At 48.7% G+C, this 14,774-nt stretch overlaps 1 protein-coding gene and 1 long non-coding RNA gene across 8 annotated transcripts in view; one reads left to right on the forward strand and one right to left on the reverse strand.

Moving 5' to 3' along the window:
- Positions 1-720, reverse strand: part of LOC116068444 — an 8,735-nt gene extending 8,015 nt beyond the window's left edge. Inside the window, exon 1 of the long non-coding RNA XR_004109584.1 lies at positions 612-720. This is a non-coding gene — a long non-coding RNA (uncharacterized LOC116068444). The remainder of the gene's footprint in view (positions 1-611) is intronic.
- Positions 1-14,774, forward strand: part of LOC116068443 (translation initiation factor IF-2-like) — a 121,577-nt gene that overhangs the window by 48,747 nt on the left and 58,056 nt on the right. For 4 of the 7 annotated variants that reach the window (XM_031337982.1, XM_031337980.1, XM_031337981.1 and 1 more), the window contains exons 3-4: positions 11,810-11,894; positions 14,502-14,618. In XM_031337982.1, the coding sequence (XP_031193842.1) occupies positions 11,810-11,894; positions 14,502-14,580 (164 nt within the window). In that variant the 3' untranslated portion in view covers positions 14,581-14,618. Of the gene's footprint in view, positions 1-11,809; positions 11,895-13,769; positions 13,983-14,501; positions 14,638-14,774 lie in introns of those variants that run through there. The other 3 variants (XR_004109581.1, XR_004109582.1, XR_004109583.1) reach the window with 3 other exon arrangements.

The raw sequence follows: 14,774 nt of genomic DNA on the forward strand, positions 1-14,774 counted from the left end.
AGAGAGAGAGAGAGAGAGAGAAAGAAAGAGAGAGAGAGGAGAGAGGGAGAGATGAGACAAAGAGACAGAGAGTCTGTTTTCCAAAATCACAGAAAAGAACTAGAATCGTAAGTGTTTTCATTTCATACATCTGTGCATGAGTCCCTGGTCCTGTCACTGTCTAATGCCACTGAATAGTCTCCGTTCTCAGAGTAGGCACTTGGGGGCTGGCTTCCCTCTGGCCATTTTTTTTTTTTTTTTTTTTTTTTTTTTTTTTTTTTTTTTTTTTTTTTGGTTTTTCGAGACAGGGTTTCTCTGTGTAGCCCTGGCTGTCCTGGAACTCACTCTGTAGACCAGGCTGGCCTCGAACTCAGAAATCCACCTGCCTCTGCCTCCCAAGCGCTGGGATTAAAGGCGTGCGCCACCACCGCCCGGCCCTTCTGGCCATTTTGAATAGCGCTGCTTTGGGCATCCCTGTGCAGGACGGTGTATTGGCTTTTCAGGCATCTGCTCTCCCCACAAGGCCGTCAGCCGTCATCTTTCTAATATCTCTTTTAACCTAAATGTGAGAGATCTGGTCAGATTCCCCTGTGGTGTCCATAGCTACTGTCACCCAGCGAAGGGGATCTTACCTTTCACCACAGTTTCCAAGTGTCATGGCACTGCTCCATGCAGCCACCAGGGGACGCTTGTGCACTGTATAGGATTTAAGCTCTTGCGCCTGCGAAGAAACACAATGTTCTTGCAGGAAGTGAATCTTAAGATTTTTTTCCCCCATGGTGTTCCTTGTTCTGTAGAATTTAACAGCAGTGTTTGTTCCGTTGCTCAGTGTTTACTGAACACCCACTGGGTCTCAGGCGTTGTACCACGCGGGGGAGGGGGTGGGGGGGATATAGGGGGGCACAGAAGGCTTGCTGCCTCTGGAAGCTTCTAGTATAATAGACATCCAGGTGGGTGGCAGCTGGTGTGGGTAACGTCCAAAAAGCAGTAATATCAGGAATGAGGGGAAGAATCCAGAAGGTTCTGGAACATAAATATGTCTAGGGAGGCTGAAAAAAATGTGAGCATGCAGCGGAGGAATGTGGATGGCATTCTGGTAGAATAGCACTGGCCCTGGAGCCGCATAGGGAACTCAGAAGGCAGAGGACCCCCTACCACACCCATTTGGGAGATGTCAGGGTCTGCACTGGGGGTCACATTGAAATCGACAGAAGATGAGCCATGAACTCTGAGGGAATGGAGAAGACATTCTCAGGAGAGGAAAGAAACGTAGTTTGTTCTGGAATGTTCTTGGAGTATTCTTATTTTGAAGTTTGATTTTTTTTTTTTAAAGAAAAAGACCTTTGTGTTACATGTTTTTGGGAGTTAGCTTGGTTGCGTCTCCTGTTACAGAAAAGCAACACCCCAAGAAGAGTTTATTTGGCACCGTTGTGATAAGGTCTAAACTCAAGCCCATCCCGTCCCCTTAGGATTCTGTGGAGGTGGCTGGGGAGCAGAGACAGAGGGTCAGTGGCTAGAAAAGGGCTCTTGAGGAGCAACCTGGCTGGGGAATTGTTGTTGAAGGTGGGCAGGGCCATCAGACATCAAGACGGAAGGGGGGAGTACAGGGGGATGTCCCTGGGACCTCACCAGATTCTTTTTTTTTTTTTAAAGATTTATTTTATTTATTTTATGTGTATGAGTACACTGTAGCTGTACAGATGGCTGTGAGCTATCATGTGTATGGCTGCTCTCTGGCCCCACTCACTCCCGTGTAATTAATTGTAGCTGTCTTCAGACGCACCAGAAGAGGGCGTCTGATCTCATTACGGGTGGTTGTAAGCCACCATGTGGTTGCTGGGATCCCAACTCAGGACCTTCAGAAGAGCAGTCAGTGCTCTTACCTGCTGAGCCATCTCGCCAGCCCCACCTCACCAGATTCTTACCCTAGGCCACACTGCTACCCAGTGTCTTCAAGAAGGCCTCTCTTCTTGCCTCAGGGGGAAAAAATCACATCTTCAGTAGCTACCGGTTTTTTCTGTTTCCTTGGGAGACAGAATCTCACTCTGTGGCTCAGACCTCAAATCCATGACCATCCTGCGTCTGGTGCACGCCATCATACCTAAGTCATAAACATTTTGTGTCTGTGTATGTGTGCATGCACTCTCAGGTGCACCCGGAGGCCAGAAGAGGGCGTCAGATCCCCTGGGCCTGGAGTTACAGATGCTGTGATCTGCCAGCTGCCACTGTGAGTGGAGCTGGAGGCAGGTCCTCTGCAAGAGCAGCAGGCCATCTTAAGCACAGAGCCAGCACCCTATCCCCACCTAAGCAGTCTTGAAATTAAACAGCAGGGGCAAAGCATGACTCATAAAAAAATAAAGAAGTGGCAGGTAAATGACTTCAGCAAGGCTTTGTTCCCCCCTTTTTCTGTAGGCAATGGTGTTTATGACTTAAAATAGATTTCTGAGAATAAGCCGGGAGGTGGTGGCACACGCCTTTAATCCTAGCACTTGGGAGGCAGAGGCAGGCAGATTTCTGAGTTCAAGGCTAGCCTGGTCTACAGAGTGAGTTCCAGGACAGCCAGGGCTACACAGAGAAACCCTGTCTCGAAAACAACAACAACAACAACAACAAAAATTCCAGAATAAACAAAATGAGGGCGTACTTTCAGCCTGTTAGTTAATAGGCTGATTTACATAAGTCCACAGTGGCTGACAGAAGCTTGCTCTCTCTAGTCTATTAAGTTTAAGGTGAAATATTTCCCTGAAAACAACAAACAAACAAAAACCTTTTCTTTCATCAGTGAAGGGCAGTCCAGCCCTGGTCCTGGGTTCGAATACAATGCCCTGACAGAATGGATGAGGGACTCTGGTTTTTCTCATAATAGTGCTGTTCACAGCATGAGCGAAGGAAAAGTGTGCCAGGCCTGGGCACAGTCCCAAGTGCAACTTTGGTTGGCATCATCTCATCCTGGGTTTGCTTATAGAAGATGAAGGGCAGCCAGTTCACTCGGCTTTGTAAATTAGAAGGGACGCCTTCACCCCTCAAGCTTTCCCGTGAAACTTTAGGCCCTGTCAGTGCTACATCCAGCAATTAGAGACGTCCCCCTCTCTCCTCTATCACCGTGATGTTAACAACAGAGCGAGATGTGCAAACTTAGGAAAGCACGGAGCACCGAGCCTGAGGACCCGAGTTCGGTTCTTGAGACTTGCATGGTAGAAGGACAGAACTCTCACAAGTTGTCCTCTACACGTGTACCATAGCAAACTGCATGTGAAGAAACATTTAAAACTAGGAAGCAGGCTTGGAAACAGGCTCCCTTTGACCTTACAGCACACAGAGAGATGTAGTGAACTCCGTAAGAAGCTGGGGCTGGCCACCCCGGCCCTGAGCTGCTGCCAGAAGCCACCAGCTTTGGTTCTGTGTGTGCTTTCTGTCTCTTGACTCAGCAGCCCCGGCTGTAGCCCCCTCATCCCACTGTGCTGGCTGGCTGAGCATCTGGGAACCGTGCTCCCTGTATCCTCTGCTCTGTGCTGGGCGTGGTTGTGCTTCACCCTGAGTAATCCACCGTTGCCTGTTCACTGGCATATACATGTCTATGGATCTTACACACAGTTTTTCTTAGTACTTATTTCTGGTTTTGGAGACACAGTCTTACTGCATAGCCCCAGCTGGCCTTGTACTCATAGCAATCCTACCTTTCGTTATAGCTTAAGTGTGGGGAGTACAGACATGAATCAGCCCCCTGGATTAACTTTGGGTGTTTTGGTTTTTTTTTAATGTGTATGGGTGTTGTGCCTGCATGTATGTGAATGAGTGCCTAATGCACTCAGAGGCCACTGGAGGGTGTCAGATCCCCTGGAGCTGGAGTATAGACAGTGTGATCCACCATGTGGGTGCTGGGAATGGAACTTGGGTCCTCTGCAAGAGCAGCCAATGTTCTTAACCCCTGAGTCATCTTTCTAGACCCTGGATACATTTATATATATATATATATATTTATATATATATATATATATATATATATATATATATATGAGTACACTGCAGCTGTCTTCAGACACACCATAAGAGGGCATTGGATCCCACTGAAGATGATTTTGAGCCACCATGTGGTTGCTGGGAATTGAACTCAGGACCTCTAGAAGAGCAGTCAGTGCTCTTAACTGCTGAGCCATCTCTCTAGTCCCTGGATACACGTTTAATCTTGGAATTAAATAAGCAAATATCTAAAGACATACCTAGTTGAAAACTCACTTTCATGCCAAATAACAGTCAAAATAGACGAAATATTCTAAATTGCATGTTACAGAAATTCAAAACTTCATTTTAGTAAAGAAGGCTTTCAGGTGATGTCTTTAATCCCAGCACTTGGGAGGCAGAGTTACATGGTAGGACCATGTCAAAAAAAGAAAAAAAGAAAAGAAAGAAAGGAAAGGAGGAAGGAAGAAAAGAAAGAAAGACAAAGAGAGAGAAAAAGAAAGGAAGAAGGAAAGAAAGAGAGAAAGAAAAGGAAGAAAGAAAAAAAGGAAGGAAAGAGAGAGAGAAAAGGAGGAAGAAAGAGAGAAAGAAAGAAAGAAAGGAAGAAGGAAAGAAAGAAATGAAGGAAGGAAGAAAGAAAAGAAGGAAGGAAGGAAGGAAAGAAAGAAGGAAGGAAAAGAAGGAAAAAAGAAAAAGTCCCCAGAGACTTGAATGGTTTTATTAGTTGTCACTGTCCGGTGATGATGAGTTTCTGTCATGGTTCCTGTTACTTGAAAACTCATGTACACTTGAGGAGGATGTCCATCTGCAGACTTGAGAAATCCCTCCAAGCCATCTGTGTGCACAGACACAACAGTCTGAATTATCTGGGCGATGTTTTAGACCAGTCAGGGATGTTGACTGTGAAGGGCAGACAGGAACAGGCTGAGGTGAGAACAGGAAAGGTCCCCAGCATCCAGCTCTCTGGGGTCCTCAAAGGGATCTGTCACTCTCGGGCTTTGTGTGGCTTTTAGCCACACTGTTACAGCCCAAATGTTCCAGTTAGTATCTCCCTTGTCACATGGCTGTCTTCCTTCTGCCTATGTGTCTTTGGCTCCAAGTATTAGGATACCAGTCGTTGAAATGAGTCTGTCACTACATCTTGGAGATATCCTGTCTGTAACGTCTCTGCTCCCTCTGAGGTCATACGTTGCCCTGCTAATGAAGGTCGACATCTCCTCCCTTCACTATCAGGGCTTCCCCTTCTCTGATCTTAACCCACACACACCTCTACCTGCAGAATGTCACGTAGCCTTGGTTAAGATTACAGGTTCAACTGCCTTTCTCCCGATAGAACCCATTCAGCTAGCAATTTCTGGACTACCTCTCTATGCTAATGAGGTCTTTCAGTAACTTAAGCCTTCAGCCAATGATATTCTGATATTCTGACCCCACTTTGTCCCCTTGACTTAACCCCAAGTAACTTTGATCTGCCTCCCCACAGCTGTTCCCAGCGTCATCATTTCTGTATGTACACACAAGGCTTCCAAACCCCCACCCCCACCCCACCCTCCCCACCCCCACCCCATCCATAGTCTCTGTTCCCTTTGCCCTCCTGAACCAATATTGGCTGATGATCCCCAGGGGCGGGAGCGGTCACAATCATATTCCCAGGTTCCTGGTAGGTATGAGTTGGGGACGGAGGAGGGGGAGGTGGAGCACATACAGTATGGTACCATGTCTGGGCTGGACACCTAATTTTCCTCCACCAGGACCTATCCTGAACGAGCTAACTTCCTCCAGCTAGGACCCACTGCCCCAGTGACATAACCACATGATTGTGGCAACATCTACACATTGCTCTTCATCTGCCCCAGAGGACAGTGTTCCCCCACCACCACCTTTAGCAGGACATGTGGAGTAGGTCACGCAGGAGGGATTTGCAGAAGAGGAAGGGCTTCCAAACTCTGCAGTCCACAGCAGTCAAGCATCCACAGACACTCTTATCCACAAACTTCCTACACCATGCAGCCCACCATGCAGCCCACCATGATGTGTTGCCTTACCACTGGCCCAAAGCTAAGGGCCAAGCAAAACCTCTGAAACCTTGAGCCAGAGAAATCACTCTTTCTTACTGTGGTGGTTTGAATATGCTTGGCCCATGGGAAGTGACACCATTAGGAGGTGTGGCCTTGTTGGAAGTGCATTACCACTGGAATGGACTTTGAGATCTTTGGCTCCAGCACTGCCCGTCATGAAAGAGACCCTCCCCCTGCCTGTCTAGAGAAGACAGGATCCTCCTGGCTGCTTTCGGATCAAGATGTAGAACTCTCAGCTCTTCCAGCAACCCTGTCTGCCTACACACGGCCACGCTTCCCGCCATGGTGATAATGACTGAACCTCCAAATCTGTAAGCCAGTCCCAATGAAACGTTTGCCTGTGTAAGAGTTGCCTTGGTCATGGTGCCTCCTCACAGCAATGAAACCCTGACTGAGATACTAAGTTGAGTTACCTGGAGCTTCTCTCGCAGCAACAGAGCACTGAGTCACTCTAAGAGAGGCTCCCTTCCAGCCACACAGTACAACTCAGGGACCCTCCTCTGCCCACCACCACCCCCTACTGGCCAGGAAGTGTCCCGGATGACACGTATATAACCCCCTCTTCAATAAGCAGCCTCTCCTAATGAGCCTATTTCTTTATGGGCCATGGATACGGGGATGCAGATGCCCCCAAACACTGCTCATTCACAACACACTTGAGTTACATAAAAGCCCTTTGGCAGATTCAGTGGAAGAAGATGCAGGAGGCAGCCAGTTAGCCTCATTCCCAGGAGAGCCGCATCTGTATCCTATGGCCAACCTAGCTGTCTTAGAATGCCACCAGCTGAAGGTCACGGAGGAGGCTTTACTTTCCAATGGCTTTTGTTTGTTTTGGTTTTGGTCTTCACCATGAGACAGAACAGGAAAAGCTGCTCAAAGCTGCTCTCATCGGGTGCTCATAGGCAATGGGTTATCCAAGCCAAGCATCATAACTGCTTTCAGCTGGACGACTCCCCAGCGGGAATCCCCCCTGCCTCAGAGGACCTTTAGCAACATCAGCAGCCTCCACCCACTGCATATCAGGAGCATACACCCAACAGTAATAACCAAAAACAGGCATTGCCACCATCCCCTGGGGGCTCACACCCATCCCTAGCTAATAGCCACAGCTCCAGGCCATCATTCTAGACTCAGCTGTCAGCTCTCCACTCCATCTTCTGCCTCCAGCCCCTTACTGAAGGACAGTAAGAGCCTTTGCTAAGTTGCAGGGGGCCAACCTTTCTGAAGCCAGAGCAGAAAAGACAGCGTCTCCCACCAGCATCCCTGGCATTTACTGTAGGCATCTCAGCTCCCCAGTGGGACTTTAATATTAGACACATACTAAATGGACAAATATTTGAAGCCAGGCTCTGCCATCAGGGCTGAGGTACAAACAACAGAGATGAAGACTTCTGCCCTTATGGGCTCATCCAAGCAGCAGCCATGAACAGGGCGGTGACGGTGACACTGAAAGCAACTGTGACTGTGGCTTCCATGGGAAGCCGCTGTCAAGCTGTCTGTTCAGATCCGGGGTTTCGGTTTGATCTCAGCTGCCTAGTTTCATAGCCTGCTTCCTCAAGAGCAGGGGTGCATCAGGTGAGCAGGGCCACAGGTGCAGAGCTGCAGGATTCTGTGTGGGTGCTGTCTGAGTCGTGGTATAAATGTCGACTGTCACATATGATGAGCCCTGGGTGAGTTCCTCTGGAGTGCCAGGTGCCTGCCGCTCCTGTTTGCTGTCCTGGAGCTCAGGATCTGGGTCAGCTCCTGAGTTCAAAGGCTCTTCAGCCTGCTCTGTGGCAGCCTAGAGTGAACTGTGCTGGGGGAATTTTCAACACTCCGTGAGGGATTATGGAGTAATTCCTTACCCACACATTCGCCGTGTGGCTTCAGTTACTCACTATCGGTTATGGTCTAAAAAATCTTCTCTAGTCAGATGTTTCATAAGATCAGAGAAGACACTTGCTCGATTTGACAACCAAGAAAGGGCAGAGTTTGGACCAGCTCAGTCCTGGCTCTGCTGTGTGCTCAGGGCCTGTGGGATGCTGGCGGGGTCATGAGGGACTCTCAGCTCCAAGGATGGGAAACCAGATGGATTCTCTGGAGAAATGGGGGTTTCCCTTTTGTCTTTTATTTTCCGATTCCTTCCCTCCCAACTCTTCCTTCTGTCCTTCCTCCCCTCCCTCCTTCTGTCCTTCCTCCCTCCTCCTCCTCCTTCTCTTCCCCCTTCTCCCCTCCCTCCTCCTCTTCCTTCTCCTGCCTTCCTCCCCCTCTTCCCTTCCCTCCTCCCCTTGTCCCTCCTCCTCTTCCCCCTCCTCCTCCTTCTATCCTCCCTCCTCCCCCTCCTTCCTCCCCCTTTCCCATCTCTAACTCCTCCTCTTCCCTCTTCTCTCCCCGCTCCTTAGTATTATATTTTTGCAGTATTGTGACAAGACTCCCTGGCTTGGATATAAAACATCCCCCACAGGATCACATGTTTTGAGCACTGGGTTCCTAGTTTGGTTGCCCTATTTTCGGGATACTGGAACCTTTGGGAAGTTGGGCCTTGCTCAAAGAAGTGGTCCTCTGGGTGGGGGGCAAACTTGATGCTGTACAGTGGTCCTGCTTCTTGTCCTCCCTCTTCTTGTTGGTCTAATAGGATGTGAGCAAGCAGCCCTGCCTCCTGCCAACATGCCTTCTGTCATGCTGGCCTGAACCTCTGATCCCAGCCTAGAATAAACGCATCCAACCTGACACGGCTTCTCATCAGGGATTTGGTGACAATGCTGTAAAAGTTTCTAGTAGTCTAGGAAAACCCTCCACCACTGGGCTGTACCCCTGGCCCAAAAATGGAGTTTCCATATCAGACGGGGTAGAGGCAGTTGGTACTTGAGTCCCAGCCTTGGGGATGGTCACTTTGGAAGACAGTGGCCTTTCCCACATGGCATGCCTTTAAGTCTTCACTGACCGGGGTCCTGTTTTATTTTAAGTGAGAAAAAAAAATCCTACCTTGTTCGTGAGAAAGCCAGGAATCCCCCCAAGTGCCCCACGCCTTGCATCCCACAGACCTATCATGGTTCCCAAGTGCCCCGCTAGCATGGGGACCTGCAGGCTCATGGGGAGTCCTCAGACACATGAGTTGCAGTCCTGTCTTTGAGGGGAGAGTCCTTGCTGAAGCTCCAAGCCCTGAGGAGCACAAGAGAAGCAGGTGGCCCGGTCTCAGGAGCCACCAGGGCACCATGCCTAGTCCTGGAAGCCAAGGGGCCACACAAGGGTAGGAAAGGCCTCCTTTTCCTGCAAAAGATAAAGGAGGCGGCAGAGGAAGCAGAGGGGAGAAAACTCTCCTCCCACGGCAAAGCAGAAAATTGCCCAAGGGAACATCCCTGTGACACATCCTGGCGACTGATACAGGAGATGGCAGGCCAACTTCCTGTACAGACAGCTCCAAAGGCCAGGCTTCCTCAGAAGGGCATTTATATTCCAACAGAACACTCCCTCAGCACGGGATGCAATCATTACCGCTAGTATCAGCCAGGGGGCGGGCAAGCCCAGCTCACAGAACACAGGTCTCTTATCACAGACAGGAATGGGACACCATCTTCCTCCCTAGAAAAGGCCTCCTTGGGCTGGCGAGATGACCTTGGAGGTAAGAGCACTGACTGCTCTATCAAAGGTTCTGAGTACAAATCCCAGCAACCACATGGTGGCTCACAACCATCCATAATGAGATCTGACGCCCTCTTCTGGTGCGTCTGAAGATAGCTATAGCGTACTTAATTATAATAATAAATAAAACTTTTTTTAAAAGGTCCTGCTTTTTCTAGGATCAAGGACTTTTGTTGGAATATATTAGCCTATTTTTTTTTAAATTTAACAACTATTTTGTGTGTGGCAAGGGAGAGGGGTGCCTACATAGAGGTCAGAGTACAACTTGTAGGAGTGAGTTCTTCCTTCCATTCTGTAGGCTCCAGGAGATCAAACTCAAGGGCTGAGGCCTGGTTGTGGGGGCTTTACCTGGTGAGCCATCTTGTTTGCTCATATTAGCCGTGTGTGTATGTGTGTGTGTGTGTGTGTGTGTATGGTGGGGGCTTTACCTGGTGAGCCATCTTGTTTGCTCATATTAGCCGTGTGTGTGTGTGTGTGTGTGTGTGTGTGTGTGTGTGCATGTGTGTACATGCCCGTGGAGGCCAGAGGTTAACCTCGGATGTCTTTTCTAAGGCACCATCCATTTCATTTTCTGAGACAGAGACTGTTGTTGACCTGAGACAGGAAGGCTGGCTGGTCTCTGGGCACCTGGGTCTGTTTCCACGGTGCTGGAAGCACGTGCGTGTACACACACATACACACACACACACACACACACACACACACACACACACACCTCTGTGCCCCTGCCCTTTTACTTGGGTTCTGGGATGTTGCAGCATTTTCTCTGTCCAATCACATTAGGGCAGGGACAGGCCTGTGAATGGACAGGAATAGAGAGGTGGAGCTAGAGTTGGAGGAGGAGAAAGGTCAGGAGCAGGAGGAAGAGGATCTTCATCATGGAGTCAGAGGATGATGAGGCGTCAGACCCCCTGTGGTTATACAACCAAGCAAAGGTTTTTACAAAGTAGATTAATTGGGTTAGAATATTGTCTTTATTATTTGGTTCTGAAATTATTGTATTGGCATCTTGTAAATTGAGATCTTATTATTTTATAAACCTGATTGGATCTTAAAGCCTTAAGAGTCATGCATTACCTACCGGGTCCTAGGCGCTAGCTAGATAAATGATTGTGGGGGTGTGTAAAGCATTGCATGTGAGCGAGATGTTGTAGCTAGCTGGGAGAAAATAGCAAGAACCCACCGGAACTTAGTGATGAGGCTGGATGATATCGGTATTAGAATGTGTTCCGGCGGGAAAGGGAATTTACAGGGTGGATTCATTTTTTAAGTATTCCCGCAACACTGGGAACCACACAGCATCCCATCCTGAGGGGTGTTGGCAGGGGGTGCCAGGGCGTGGGAAAGTGAAGGAAAGTCCTCCCAGCACCCAGAGCTGAGTAATGGAGTGCTTCCCCCAGGGTCTCTGAGTCACAGTCTGTATTTTCCCTTCAGGTTTGCCGTAGGTGGTATGAACACAATGTATGTTGCGTGTGTTCCATAGCATCGGGACCGACTGGTTTTTACTTTGTTCTCAGTGACCAGGGAAATCAGTGGACACAGAAAAGGAGACTGAAAGATAGAGGGGTGTCCTACTTGTCTCTTGCTGTGATAAGACACCGTGACCCAGGCGACGTATAAAACAACAGCATTCCTCAGCCTTCCTAGTGCTGTGACCCTTTAATACAGTTCCTCATGGTGCAGTCACCACCCCAACCATGAAATTATTTCCATTGCTTCTTCATAACTGTAACTTTTCTATTCTAATGTAAATATCTGATATGCAGGAGACCTGCTATGGGACCTCTGGGAAAGGGTTGCTCAACTCCCAAAGTGGTAGAGACCTACCGGCTGAGAACCACTGTTATAAAAAGAAGCATTTCATTGGGGGCTTGCTTACAGTTTCCTATGGGTTAGTCCATAACCATCATGGTGGGAAAGTGTGGCAGCAGGAAGGCAGGTTATGGTGTTGGAGTGGTAGCTGAGAGCTCACAGCTCACGTCTGGTCCACAAGATGGAAAGGAAGGGAGGGAGAGAGAAAGACAGAGACAGAGGCACTGAGAAAGACACACACAGAGACACGAGAGACTGGGCTTGGACCACGGGCTTTGGAAACCTCAAAGCCTACCCCAAGTAACAAACCTCCTCCAACAAGGCTACACCCCTTAGTCCTCCCTAAACTGTTCCACCAGCTGGGGACCTGTTCCAGCGTTCCAACAGAGGAGCCCATGGAAGCCATTCCATTGAAGCCACCAGCAGGGGGAGCCTAAATCTCCGGTAAGGCATTAGTTACATCATTTCTTGTTATTGTGACAAAATACTGACAAAGTCAACTTAAGGGAGGAAGGTCTCTCAGCTATGGGTACCGTCTGTCATGTCAGGGAAGGCCTGGCAGCAGGACCATGAGACAGCTGGTCAAGGTGCGTCCATAGTAAGGAACAGAGAGATGAATCCTGGTGCCCAGCTCACATTCTTCTTTCCGCTCTGTCCAGAACCCCAGCCCATGGTTTGGTGCCACCCACATATTTGGGTGGGTCTTCCTCCTCAGTTGACCCAATCTAGAAATTCCCTCACATACATCCATGGAGCTTTGTCTCCTAAGTGAGTCGAGATCTTGTCAAGTCGACAGTCTAGATTAATCCTCATATGGTTTAATCTCAATACTTGGGAGGCAGAGTTAGGAGAATCTCTGTGAGTTCCAGGACAGCCAGGGCTACATACCAAGAATCAAAAACATTAACCATCAAGAGCATCAGGAAATACATAGGAAGTCGGGTTATGAGCCTCAGGTCTACTTTTGACTTTGTCCATAACTCTGATTATTGGTCATTCTCTTTGAAATGCCCTTCATGGTGTGGTGTGGGGCAGGGAGGGGGAAAGGAAGGAATCTGTGGTGGTGACCCTGGGGGAAGGAGAAGGAGGATAGTTAGACAATGAGAAGGAGGACAGAACTTAAGGATCTTACCCACTGAAGCCATCTTGAGAACTCTATAAGGAGCAATTTTTTTTAAAAAAAAAGATTTATTTGTTATTATAATTAAGTACACTGTTGCTGTCTTCTTCTGGTTCAGACACACCAGAAGAAGGCATCAGATCTCATTACAGATGGTCGTGAGCCACCATGTGGTTGCTGGGATTTGAACTCAGGACTTTCAGGAAGAGCAGTCAGTGCTCTTACCCACTGAGCCATCTCACCAGCCCTAGAAGGAGCAGTTTTAATCATGAAGATCATTGACCCCTGTGGTCTCCCAGCTGTACCTAATAGTTGTTAGCATCTCACTGTATTTGCTTTGAGACCTGTCTAGAGCCTGGTCATCTGTGTGTATCCTATTAGCCTGGCCAATCAAAAGCCCTGTGCAGCCGTCAGTCAGCCCCCTTCATGCCTAAATAATGCTGCTGCTGCCTCCTCTTCTCCTCCTCCTCCTCCTTTTCCTCCTTCTCTTCCTCCTACTCCTTCATCTTCTTTGACTTATTGATTTTTAATTTTACGTGTACAAGTGTTTGTCTGAATGTATGTACCTTAACGACATGAATGCCGGTTGCCCTCAGAGGCACGGAGGCAGTATGTGGAAATCAAACCAGGGTCCTCTGTAAGTTCAGTCAGGGCTCTTAAGTCCTGAGCCATCTCTCCAGCTCTTGGTGCTTCTGTTTGTTTGTTTGCTTGTTTTTTAATTTAAAATGTACTATTTTATATGTATGGTGGTTTGTCTGCCTATACGTCTACGCATCAATTAAGTGCCTGGTGCCTAAGAAGGCCATAAGAGGGCACCAGATCTCCTGGAACTGCAATTACATAGTTGTGAGCCACCATGCAGGAACTAGGAATTGAACCTGGGTCCTCTTCAGGAACCCTCTCTGAGCTATGCCTCCTGCCCCAGCCCTAGACGCTTCTTAAACACACAGCTCCACTGGACAATGGCTTCCTCCCACAAATCCACACATTCAGAAGCGCATCTCTAAGCCCCTAACATCATTCAGCTTTCTCCAGATGTTCACCACATCTGGACCTTGCCCCTCCTCTCTTCCTCTATCCTTCCTTTCCTCGTCCTCATCTTTTTCTCTTCCTCTTCCTCCTCCTCTTTTCATCAGAACCCAGGAGCTGTCCCTTGATTCTGACCATTCTGTATCTTTTGGTCCCATCTCTTCTCCCAGGACACAGACTTTACGCACGTTTGTGGCCCACAATCGACCTTGGCCTTGGGTGTCTTTCCTTGATGTCCTGCTTGATGTTTTGAGAGAAGGTCTCTCACTGGGACCTGAAGCTTGCTGATTCCCTAGTCTGGCCGGCCAGTGGGCACAGGGCATCCACCTGTTTCACTCTCCAGTGCTGGGATTACAAGGCCACTGTGCTGGAGTCTTTTGTTGGTTAGTATGAGATATAGTTTCTCTGTGTACCCTGGCTGTCCTGAAACTCTCTAAGTAGACCAGGCTGGCTTCAGAATTAGAGGTTCACCTGCCCCTGTTCCCCCAGTCCTGGGATGATAGGTATTTGCCACTATGTCTGGTCTTGTGCCTGGCTTTTTACACAGGTGCTGAAGTGTGACCTCAGGTCCTCGTGCTTGCACGGTAGGCACCTGACTGTCTGAGCCACCTCCCCCGTATGATGCTGACTCTTTTTTAAAAAAAAAAAAAAAAAAAAATTTTCAGACATCTTTATACTAGTCTCTTGGCAGCCTAGGAAGTATTTTGAAGCAGAGCCCTACATATGTAATAAGGACAGGTCACGAGTGTGAGCCGAAACTGTACCTCTGGGCTTTCACATTATTTGCTGGCAACTAGGAAAATTCCAGACAAATGGGGGCAGGGAAGGGGGGCAGGGAGGGGGCAGAGAGAGGAGCCGGGAGCTCTCCTTCTCACATTCATTATTTAGTTAATTCAATACAGGTTCTGTGCTTCGAAGTCCTGGGACCACAGCATATGCCATCTCTTGTTCAAGATAGCAGAAGACAAGTCCTGGATGTGACCTCCATCCTGGGACCACCCGGAACCATCCTAAATGATGTAAGACATTTTAGAGAGATCCCTGTGCCCTCTCACCCCTCCATCCCCACCCCACCCCCACCGCCAATCACAGAGCTGAGGAAGAAAAGGGGGGCTGCTGAGTTCTCCCACTTTCATCCCCTTCATTGCTGGAACAAACAGGAACCCGTCCCCCCG

The sequence above is a fragment of the Mastomys coucha genome, unplaced genomic scaffold (assembly GCF_008632895.1).
Source record: "Mastomys coucha isolate ucsf_1 unplaced genomic scaffold, UCSF_Mcou_1 pScaffold22, whole genome shotgun sequence".
NCBI classification, from domain to species: Eukaryota; Metazoa; Chordata; class Mammalia; order Rodentia; family Muridae; genus Mastomys; species Mastomys coucha.